The sequence below is a fragment of the Artemia sp. Qi Xiang Cuo genome, chromosome 16, assembly GCF_049724085.1.
Source record: "Artemia sp. Qi Xiang Cuo chromosome 16, ASM4972408v1, whole genome shotgun sequence".
Taxonomy (NCBI): Eukaryota; Metazoa; Arthropoda; class Branchiopoda; order Anostraca; family Artemiidae; genus Artemia; species Artemia sp. Qi Xiang Cuo.
In genome coordinates, this window is record NC_142809.1 from 17206324 (window position 1) to 17219021 (window position 12698).

Below are 12698 nucleotides of genomic sequence, written 5' to 3' on the forward strand. Positions count from 1 at the left end.
AACAAATACAAACTATAAGTAAGGAGTGAATTGACTCAATGGTAACCGAAACTCTAAAAAACGGAAGTTTTATATCAATGCATCAAAAGAATTGGCTTTATATAATGATTCCAAATATATAAGACTCATTAAGTTTAGTTTTACCCAATAGTTCAGTTTACTCAAGATTCTATCTACAAAAATGTGGAATTTTGCATGAAATGCGTGTTCATTTGTTGTTTTTGTTGTTTTTTCCCAGAGGTTATCGTATCGAACCAATGGTCCTAGAATACCGAGAGAGGGCTTATTTGAACGGAAATTTAGGTTTTAGTGCCATTTTTAAGTGACAAATAAGATTAGAAGCAAATAGCCCCTGTTCCAAATCCTTTTTTCCCCAAAATCGTTCGATCAAATTTTGAGATTGCCATTTTGTTCAGCATAGCTGAAAGGTCCTATAACTATAAATAATTTCTTAGACCACACTGCTTTTCCATTAAAAACAAAAAAAAAAATTTTTAAACACGAAAAACGGGTTTTAATTTTCTAACAAGCAGTGAACTACAAAACAATTAATTATGAAAAAAAGCACCGATTTTTTGGGCCCCCAACCGGGTAGCATTTATCAACGTAAAAAAAAAATAATTAAATAACGCAAAAAAAAAAACAACTTAAATTACATTACAATAAAACATACTAAACACATAAAGAGAACAAAAAGCAAAAACGAAAGAAAAATATAAATAAATAAGAACAAAACTCACATATTAATTAAACACTTCCATGCACTGAATGTCTTTCAACTGGCCTCCTCTCAGTATATAAATGGAAATGTATTAAATAAACACTTCCATGTACTGAATGTCTATATTGATTCTACTCGCCTCCTCCCAGTATATAAATTGAAATCTATGAAAAATGAAGAATATATTTATACTTAGACCAACATATTAAAATGTCAACTAACCCCCCGGTCCATAACCCTTAATTAAATTTCACAAGTTCATCAAACATTTTATGAATTATAAATTGAATGGATTAGTTTGGTTGCAAGCTTAGCTGCCGGTCGTTTACTTTTTTCATCATTTAACCCATTCTGACCTTTGTTCGCAAGGTCATCTTTCGTTTCAGAAATATTATTAAAATCAGTATTGTTTGAATATCTTGCCTGCATTTTAATTAAACTATTATAAATTGAATTGATCCCAAATTCCCCTTTATCTCTATTGATGCTAGTACCCCCATATATTATCTTTTTTATTTCTATAATTTCCCTGAAGCTTTGTAAAAGTCCTACAGCCGTATCTACTATTTTTGTTTGATCAAATAAAATACTGTGATGAGGAAAATTATAAAGATGTTCTGCAACCGCTGACTCAAACGTTTCTGGTGTTTTGTTTTGTTTTAGAGCGTAATCTATTGCATTCTTGTGTTGTTCTAGCCTATTTTCTAAAGTTTGTTGCGTTCTACCCACATATAATTTTCCACAAGAACATGGAATTTTGTATACTCCCTTTTTCAAATTTCTCGGTATCTTGTCTTTCCCTTTATTTAACAACGAGCTTATATTATGTCCTGATTTAAATGCTGTATTTATATTATGTTTTTTTAATTCTCTTCTTAATTTTTGTGATAAAATTGGTACAAAAGGCAAAGTTATGTAATTTGTTTCTTGATTTGACCCATCTTCTTCTAATATTTTTGGCTCCATCAACTTTTTTTTTTTCCTCTTTTCAATTATTTGAGAAATCATTTTTTCCGGATTTTTTCCGGATCATATTTTAATGGAAAAGCAGTGTGGTCTAAGAAATTATTTACGTCTAGCCTACAGGTGGCAAAAGACCAATTGAATTTTATAATTTTTGAATTTAGCAAAAAAACATGCCAATATAATTACACAACAAAAGTTTTTAGAAAAGTGCAAAGTAAATAAACTAATTCCAAAATCGTTTCGTTTTAATTATCTTTTAAATACATATAATGAAGAAAAGCACACGAGAAAGGTAAATTTACTAAACTTAAACCATGTGCTGAAAGATAAACGTTTCCAGCGATCACAAGTTGTAAAAGAAATAGATTGTTTAAAATATAGCCTTGGTAATTCCATTAATACAAATGATTTCCAACAAATTATATCAATCTTTAAAAATTCTTTTCAACATATTCTAAGATTATCTAAGGACAAACTAAACCAAAAATTTTTGCAGTTAAAAAGGGAAAAAGAAAAACAAAAACTATCAATGTATAAGCCTAATTATTTCCCAGGTCCTGGGGTGATTAATTTAAGCAAAAAGGAGTTAACCAAAGAACAAAAGGAAATCCTTGAAAGAGGTATAAAATTTGGACTAAATCCTCAAAATGTACAGATAGAGGAAATTATTTCAAAGATTGAAACAGGGATCCATAAGTTTACAAAAGATATAAATAATGTAGATGAATTAAGACTAAGGGTAGTAAATATTTTAACAGATTTTGGTATTTATCAAGAAAAAGTTAAGAACAAAGATATTAAAATTTTAAAAGATTTAAAAAAAAGATGATTCTTTAATAATAACTAAAGCGGATAAGAGCAATACAGTAGTAATACTAGAAAAAGATGATTATGACAGTAAAATAGAAACAATTCTAAGTGATACTTCAACATATAAAAAACTTAACTCGGACCCAACTAATTTGTATGCTAAAAGATTAAGAAAAGATTTAGAGGACCTTAAAACAAATGGAAGTATCACACCCCAGATGTATCACAAGTTCTTTCCAAGGGGATCAGTTAGCCCTAGAATATATGGTTTGCCAAAAATACATAAAACAGGCATCCCCTTAAGACCTATTGTTTCAACAACAAATTCACCAACGGTAAAAATCGAGAAATGGGCAGCAATGACACTTAAACCATTATTATATCTCCAAAATTCGTATATAAAAAACTCAAAATTTTTAAAAGACAAACTTATAAGTGTAGAAATATCCGAAGAATCTAGATTGTTCAGTTTCTATATAAAATCCATGTAGGCTATACGTATAGTCCTTTTGATAAATCGTTTTGTATTTTATCCAAAAAACTTGAGGAACGAAAAAATGAGATAGAAAAATTACCTTCGGGAATTGAACTGGAAACTATATTAAATTTAGTCAAAATAACTAGCAGATATACTAACTATTTCAGGTTTAGAGATAATTTTTACCATCAAATTAGGGGTTTAGCAATGGGAGGGCCTTTAAGTCCGTTGTTAGCAAATATTTATGTAGAGTATGTTGAAAATTTAGCTATAGAAACATATTTTTTTAAACCTAAATTTTGGGGCAGATATATGGATGATATTTTAATTATTTGGAATTACGGGGAATCAGAAATTGAAGGTTTCTTGGAACATTTAAATAATTTGGGAGGAGAGTTAATTTTTACAATTGAAAAGGAAACAGATAATAAGTTACCGTTTCTAGATATTTTGATCCATAGAAATAATAATGAACGAGCATTTTCAATTTACCGTAAACCGACTAGTAACAACCGTTATTTGTCTTTCACATCAAATCACCCGATCCAAGTAAAAAGGGGTGTGGTTATTTCTTTAGTGGATAGGGTATTAAAATTAGCATCACCAGGATACATAAGAAATGAACTAATTTTTATTAAGGATATTCTAATAGGTAATGGCGCTCCGGAAAAAATGATTTCTCAAATAATTGAAAAGAGGAAAAAAAAGTTGACGGAGCTAAAAATATTAGAAGAAGATGGGTCAAATCAAGAAACAAATTACATAACTTTGCCTTTTGTACCAATTTTATCACAAAAATTAAGAAGAGAATTAAAAAAACATAATATAAATACAGCATTTAAATCAGGACATAATATAAGCTCGTTGTTAAATAAAGGGAAAGACAAGATACCGAGAAATTTGAAAAAGGGAGTATACAAAATTCCATGTTCTTGTGGAAAATTTTATGGGGGTAGAACGCAACAAACTTTAGAAAATAGGCTAGAACAACACAAGAATGCAATAGATTACGCTCTAAAACAAAACAAAACACCAGAAACGTTTGAGTCAGCGGTTGCAGAACACCTTTATAATTTTCTTCATCACAGTATTTTATTTGATCAAACAAAAATAGTAGATACGTCTGTAGGACTTTTACAAAGCTTCAGGGAAATTATAGAAATAAAAAAGATAATATATGGGGGTACTAGTATCAATAGAGATAAAGGGGAATTTGGGATCAATTCAATTTATAATAGTTTAATTAAAATGCAGGCAAGATATTCAACCAATACTAATTTTAATAATATTTCTGAAACGAAAGATGACCATGGCGAACAAAGGTCAGAATGGGTTAAATGATGAGAAAAGTAAACGAACTGCAGCTAAGCTTGCAACAAAACGAATCCATTCAATTTATAATTCATAAAATGGTTGATGAACTTGTGAAATTTAATTAAGGGTTATGGACCGGGGGTTAGTTGACCTTTTATTGTTTTGGTCTAAGTATAAATATATTCTTCATTTTTGATAGATTTCAATTTATATACTGTGAGGATTAGAGTAGAATAAATATAGAAATTAAGGAAATTGAAGTTTTTATTTAATATATTTCCATTTATATACTGATAGGAGGCCAGTTGAAATACATTCAGTGCATGGAAGTGTTTAATTAATATGTGAGTTTTGTTCTTATTTATTTATATTTTTCTTTCGTTTTTGCTTTTTGTTCTCTTTATGTGTTTAGTATGTTTTATTGTAATGTAATTTAAGTTGTTTTTTTTTTTGCTTTATTTATTTTTTTTATTTTTTTTTACGTTGATAAAGGCACCCGGTTGTGGGGCCGAAAAATTCGGGGCTTTTGTGCATAAATAATTGTTTTGTAGTTCAATGGTTTTTATAAAATTAAAACCCGTTTTTCGTGTTTAAAAATTTTTTTTTTTGTCCTATAACTATGACTATGGGGACCCCCTCCACACACACAGTCCCTGGGGAATGTCTTCTATTTTAGATAATTTGCCCATTGTTGACGTATAGTATATGCTATTAGGAAGTATACAGACATTTTTCGGGGGTCGGGGGGTTTTCCACAGAGCGAGTTTTCCGTGGGGAGGGGAGTTTCCGAGTGTTATCTATCCAGGGGAATTTACATTGGGGGCATTTGCCGGAATTCCTATGCAAAATTATTTCTATTTGTCTTAATTTCTCTTTGCCGATTCAATTTTATATGAGGATATGTCCCGGAGGAATTGTCCAGGGGAAATTTTCAGCGGGTTTGGAATTGTCTGGGAGATTTTTTTGCAGAGAGGAGGGGGGATTCTCCATGGAGGAATTTATGCTGGTAGAAATTATTCAGGTGGGAGCTTTCCGATGGAATAACTTTCCACTGGAAGGGGGAATTTCCCGGAAAAGTTTTCCACAGAAGGAAGTTTTCTCCCTTCCTTTGGAAACTTCCCGGGAAAATCTCTTCCCGGGGGGAGGGGTCTGCGAGGATGCAGTTGTCTGTGGGAATTTTCCTGCGGGGGGGTACATAGAAGAAATTTTCTGTGCTGGGAGAGATATTTCATGGAGAGGATCTGTATTTCCCCAACATTATTTAAAAAATGATCATACATTAAATAAAAAAAACAAGATTTTTCTACTGAAAATACTGAGCAACATTAAAACTTAAAATGAAAAGAAATTATTCGGTATATGAGGGGTTTCCCCCTCCTTTAAACCTTGCTCTTCACGTTAATGTTTGACTCTTTGTCCAGATTCTTTAAGAATGACTCCTAAAACACAAGGGATGTTTAATCAAACATTTCGTGGTAACGAAGTGTAAGCAAGGAGCGACTCGGCTCAAAAGCAACCGAAACTCTAAAAAACGGAATTTTGATAACAATAGATACATTTAAAAAATCAGATTTTTTGGAACCATATATTGAACCATATGGTCGAAAACCTTGTACAGGGAAGTTACAGTCCCCGTCCATGAAAAAGGAAAATCACTTTTTTGCATCGGTAACACTGATCTGTCTCCCGTTTTTCTTCTTTTTTTTTTCTTTCTTTTTTTCAACAGGTACTGATTATAAAAATTCTGTTTTCTAGAGTTTTGGTTACTATTGGGCACGAGTCACTCCTTACTTACAATTCGTTACCACGAACTGTTTGGAACCAAATCATTAGCTTATTTGATTCTAAAAGAACAGAAGTATTTTCTCGTCAGAGACAATTAATAATGTAATTGGCTCGCAAAATGCGGCACAAAAGTAAACCAACAGAATTAACAAGTTAGGTCTTTAGGCTCACCTTTTCGCAACCTTAGGTCAGCCATCTCTCAATTTGTTATAAAGATTTCTGCCAGGAAGGTTTCTTGTTATTATACTCAGAAATAGTCAAATTACGACCAGCATTATCGCTACCCGCCCAAATTCCTAAATTTTCCCAATTTCTTTACAAACTTCATACAAATTATGAAATCAGTATTCTTTTTATAGTTGGACTCTTCCCCCTAAAATATTTCTCTATACGTGCCTGATTACACTCGTTTTTTTCGTTCCAGCTGACGTTGCTGTAATAACTGGAACGATAGAAAAGTAGCTTTGAATTTACTTTTCTAGTAAATTTCACAGAGATAGTTACTGGGTATCTTTAGTGAAATAAATCTGAATCATCGTCGTCATTGCTGTTAATATTAGACTGAAACATATTGAAACTTTCATTAGAGTGAAAGAGAGTAATACAATTGAAACTTGTGAAGATGTTGCCATTATAAGCCTTTAGTACTTCATAAGCGTTCAGGGTGGATTTCCACTTTAATTAACTTCCGTAGTTAATCTAAAGTTACTACTGCTTACAACCTAGGTTGACTTCTGTGAAACATTCACTTCTGTAAAACATTCAGTTTGTGAAGTATCTTGATTACGTTTGATTTGGTGATCGTTCTCTAGTACTGTGATTGACATTTAATCTTACAGCCAGAAATACGAGATTCATGAAGAGAGGATTTCCAGCTATCAGATTGTTATCAGCTTAGTGATCCGAGAAGTTTCCCGGGGTGATTTTGGAACATATTCTTGTGTTTCTACTAACTCACTCGGAAAAGCGGAGGAAGCTGTACGACTTTATGGTAAGTGGAACACCTGCAGAGATTAAACTGCTTATCAATTCGATCTAGAATCCTCTTAGATTCGAAAATAACGCAATCCACATAAACTACACTTCATAGTCAATGAGACATACATGAGTGCCAATTGAGGGAGGCCGCTCTGGGGGTAGGCACTTGAAGCGTAATTCAACCCCTAGATTCTAAGAAATACATTTTTTGCATCTTAATTTAAAGAAAAAAAAAAAATCCTTTCCTCTCCTCCCCCCTTACCCCTCGTAAATTCTTGCCCCTGATGTCATATCAGACTTAGCTCTACTTAAAATTTCTTCGGTAAATATAATGTCAAAGTACCAAGAATAGGGAAAATTAAACTTGATTGTTTAACTGGTTACGTGGATGCTGATAAAACCAAGTATATATATATATATATATATATATATATATATATATATATATATATATATATATATATATATATATATATATATATATATATATATGACAATTTTGACAATTAAACTTGACAATTTTGAAACAGCTTAAAGAATGATCTTAGAAAAAGTTTTCTGGTATGAATAGACCTAAAATGGATCCAGGGAGGAAAATGCTTTTATTTTGATTTTCTTGGTACTTCAAGTATAACTTCGTGGTAAAAGAAAGATAAATCAATCTAATTCCTAACTCATGCAGATGCTCTGTCTAACACAATGCATGATCTGTGTTATGTGTAAAACACAACACTGGATCGGCAGCATGGGAAAAGGGAGGGGGAAGGGGGGGGGGGCAGCTGCCCCCTAGACCTTCAAATTTACATTAGATATTGCTGAAAAAGCAGATGGTTTGGAAAAAGCAGTTGATAAAACTCCAACACACTATCGACTGCCCCCCCCCCTAGAAAATATGCTGGCAAATGCTGCCTACACCCATGATCGGCAGTATCCAACTTTGTCAATATTGGTTGTTTTGGCAAGAAGTTCAGTAAGTAAAAAAATTAGCTTTCTCGACCAGTTAAGAAGTTGACGCAACAGCATCAGTCATATGAACTCATTTTTCTCCTAAACAACACCAACAAAATAGAAGAAACAACCCTGTGTTGATATTATTACAATTAAAATGCTCTTCGACGGAATTCACAAATAGTACCTATCGTAGCAATTTGTTCTCATTGAACCTTCAGTCATACTAAAATTACTAGTCTTCCAATTCTAGTTATAATTGACTATAACCATATTACTTGACTATAATATTTTGATAAAATCATTTTTTTTTTTAGTTTTTTTTTTGAAACAAATGCATTAAAAACTTCTATCTTTCGACTCCAAAACAAAGCTGAGTAATTATTGTGACTTTAACAACTTTTTCTTACCATAAAAATCTTTTGGAAGTCAGTAAGCTCTACTTCAGGAAATTAATGAGTCATAGCTCTTCCCATGCCTATTTTCTGGGTACGTCCATGCAAATAAATAATATGTGGTACTTTAAATCGCCATATCTCTCGCCCAGCCTTATTATTGCCCTTAATTTTTGGTATTTAATTCTTATTTATGCACTGCTTGGGGTCAACTAATCAACTAATCCAAAAATCAATTTAATGTCCTAAATTATTTAATTATCTCTTTTTAATCTCAATGGAATATCGATGTGGAATACGTCGTGCTAGTTGTAAGTAATTGCCATAAACATATCTAATTATCACCCAATTTCGAACCATAAGATTATTCACAGTTCAATTATCAAGCTATAAGTCCCCCTCTGTAGCCAATTTCCTCAGTAAAGAAGTCGCTATTGGATGAATACTCACTCTCACACCCCAAGGGGAAATAAAAAATTACAATGGAAAGAAATAGGGAGAAATTTGGATTTGTTCAGGCTCATTCACACTGAGATTTAGCTAGCGTCGAAACTTACGCCCGGACTACATTGCAGATACAAGTGTGGGTGAAATAAGCTCCGTTGATGTATCCTGTGCATGATTTGAGCAATTTTAAACTTTCAAGCGTAAACTTTATGATTGAACAATACCAGGGAAATTTAAATAATCAATTTTTGAAATTAGTACTTAGAATAGCAGCTTTCATATCAGGGGCGGATCCAGAATTTTTTTAGGGGGGGGGCAAAATAGGTTAAACCGATAAAATTGCATTATGAGCAAGTTTAATTAACGCAAACTTGAGTTAATTAAGTAAATTGCACTACTTTAGACTACGCTAGAGGGGGGGCCTCGCCCCCTGAATCCGCCACTGTTTCATGTCTATATGAAGAATAAGGGAAAAGTTGTACAAAATAGTACTAGTCTTCGACCCATGCGTCCAATAAAGTTTTATTGGAATTTGATAAATCCTTTTGATAGACACTCTGATGAAGAAAAAAGCTAGTTGTGCATTATAACTAAACCAGAACTATAGACTGTACAAGGAAACCAGACACGAAAGCAGAAAAACGGGTATTTGCTAAATAAATTGGTGGCAAATCTTGGTTTCTCATTAAGTTTACAATATTTAAAAAATTGATTTTTGGGGTTTAGATGGGGGGAGAGGTACCTAGGCTAGGATAGGTTATGTATTTAATATATGCTATGCTTACCTCCCACGTCCCTAATGTGCAAATATATAGCCCAAATTTGTTACTAAACTATTATATATTCATCCTATTTTATTTCATTAGCATTAACCAAACTTGACTTCTTTCGTGTATAGCGCTGGTTTAATTATAATGCTCAAGTATCAAAAAAATCTTAGCGTGGGCCTCCCAGAGAAACCTCAATAGGTTTGAACCAGATTGGTCAGTGGTGTCAATTCATGAAAAATTAGGAGATGGGTAAAACGTGTTTTTCAAAACCTAGGGGTTTGGGCAAATATGTTGATTTGTCCAGTTTTTCCACTTAAAATATAAAAAAGACACCTTTCGGTGGACTCAACCCCCCCCCCCCAATAAATTTATCTTCAAAATCTAGGGGGGAAGGCAAAAAACCTAGAAGGAGGGAGCACAATCTCTCCCTGTCCCGTTTGATTGATGCCACTGATATTTCTACGTGTGAAGATTTAAGGCAGTAATATTTGTATTGTTTTTTCTTTTTTTTACTAAACAGATAAACTTAAAGTATAAAAGAAGCCAAAATAAAAGTGTTCCCCCCTCCCCCCTGGACCCAGCGTATGTATATTTATACCAACCTGATCAGTACCAAGCTCTTCAAAGTAAATTCTTTACGCCTTGAATTTAGGGTTTAGGCCTTGAGTATATTATTGCCAACTAGTATAGGCAAAATATGGTGTACTGAGCACAATGAGTATCTAAGCATATTTGAATGTAGTATAGCTTAGACAATATAGCCAATGTGGCCAGAATGATTGAGCTTAGAATAGCCGTGAGCATAGCCCTGATTATAGGGAGTATATCTGAGCTTTGAGATCATGAGCATAGTATAGTCGTCGTCTAATTAAAAGGAAAAAAAATATATTAGAATGGTAAAACTTATTATAAGACAGTGAACTTCAAAGAAAGAAAAAACTTTTTTGCAAAAATAATAATAAAGCTTTGAATATTTCGACTTCATACCTGGAAGCCTTTAAAAAACAGGGGGAATGGAAAAATCAAAAGAATAAAAAATTAGCTTAAACAATTTGACTATTTAATTACAGTCACTTAGTATAGCCACAAAGTTAAGCCGTAATTACTGATGATATTGCAACTTAGCATAGCCAAAAAAAAAAACAAAAAAACGTAAAGGAATAATTTTACATATTGAGGATGAAAACACAAACCACAAACACCTCACTGCAGCAGCAAGCCTCCTGACGTCAATATAGCTGTGTACACTCCTTTTCAGATCTAATTGAAGCTTCGCTCTTTATCCCCTCCAACTAAGTTTCGTTTTATAGACTGGTAATAGTGGGTACATTGCCCTATGTAGCTATTTCTTAGTGAAATTTCTCATCAAAATCATTAATTTAAGACTTTCAAAATGAAACTGTGAGATGCACTCATAAAAATAATAGCCCCTCATAATAATCTTATGATATCCTTCCGAAACAAGGTCCAGAAACATGAAGATATTGTGACTTGCTTCAAAACTTCAGTAGGGCCATTAACAAACTAAAAAGAATTATAGCTGTGCTCGAAAGAGCCGAGAGTTGGAAAGCAGAAATAAATTGGCAATTCCTTCCGGTTGTTGTTGTGGGCAACAATCTCCCCCTTAACTTGAGATTAATGGGATGGTGTTACAATTTCTGGGGCAATCCTGAGTTAGATTAAAGTTTAGAAAAAAAGTGTCATTACTTTTCATCTCAAAAGTGGAGCACTGGCAGAAAAGTGTTGTATCATATTCAATTTATGCTGTGAAGAATTTTCTACTGTCTAGATATTGCACTTTTTTAAATGTTCAAAACTTCTCTTTTTTCATTTTTTTTTTTTGTAATTAGGCTTTTTCTCACACAACTGATGACAACTGAGGCTTTTTCTTTCACGAACACCGAATTAATATTTGGTGTAAGACTTGATAACGAATACTTTTGTAATACCGAACACCGAATCTTAGGGCTTAATATTTCCAGCTAAATGCAAGGCAATAAAACAATTTTGCTAAAATGCCATTCTGTAGGGTATGTTCGGATTAGGATTTCAGCACCATCACAGCTAGTAGAAAAACGCGAAAAATATTTAATCGAAGGACCCCAAGTCATATGTATATTGGTTGACGGAATGTTTAGTTTTCAAGTAGGGACTGCTTGTTTCAGTATTAGATTAATCAGAATTTTTCTTGTGATTCAGGCATTTTTCAAAACAGTGATTTAGCAGACCAATTTTGAAGAAGAAAGTTAGGGGGTAGATTTTGACGAGGTAGAGGGCCTTAATGCCAGAGGGGTATTTTAAGACCCAAACATCACCGTTTGTGTGGAATATTGGGTTTTTATCTTGATCATTTTTGGTGAGGTGGAGTCTTTGGATGGATCTTTAAGGTGACGTTCTTCCTTCAGGTATTTTTTGTACATGGGTCATGTCAAATACTAAACAACATTTACTGTCATTTCTAGCGTAATGTATTTCGGGATTTAATTGCAGCTAATTTGACATTTTTTTGTTGTTGTTGAGATATGAGTAGAGATGACCCTATAACTCCCACGGGGACTCCTAATATGGGCATAGAACCACGTGGTTTATGGTTTTTGTCAGTGAGAATTTGAAAAACAGGAATTTTGTCACATTTATGTCTGTTTTCTTGGATGGTTATGTGTGTTGGTCGATTTATTTGATGTTTTTCATGGATGGTTATGGATGATTAATGGTTTTTGTCAGTGAGAATGAAAAAACAGTATTTTTCTCACTTGAAAAACAGGAATTTTGTCACATTTATGTCTGTTTTCATGGATGGTTATGTGTGTTGGTCGATTTATTTTATGTTTTTCATGGATGGTTATGGATGATTTATGGTTTTTGTCAGTGAGAATTTGAATAACAGGAATTTTCTCACATTTATGTCTGTTTTTATGGTTTTTGTCAGTGTGAATGGAAAAACAGGAACTTTCTTGCTTTAATGGATTATTGAGTCTAATGGGAGCTGGTCAATGACACTTCCTTCATGTTGTTGCTCTCAGCAAATGTTATGAGTTTCCCGGAAACAGTATTTCTTGTTGTTGCTCGAGGCAAATGTTATGAGT

At 33.0% G+C, this 12698-nt stretch overlaps 1 protein-coding gene across 4 annotated transcripts in view; it reads left to right on the forward strand.

The window, feature by feature from the left end:
* Nucleotides 1–12698, forward strand: part of LOC148942634 (lachesin-like) — a 582410-nt gene that overhangs the window by 501457 nt on the left and 68255 nt on the right. For all 4 annotated transcript variants that reach the window (XM_089102786.1, XM_089102787.1, XM_089102789.1 and 1 more), the window contains one exon: nucleotides 6914–7065. In XM_089102786.1, coding sequence (XP_088958912.1) covers nucleotides 6914–7065 — 152 coding nt within the window. The remainder of the gene's footprint in view (nucleotides 1–6913; nucleotides 7066–12698) is intronic.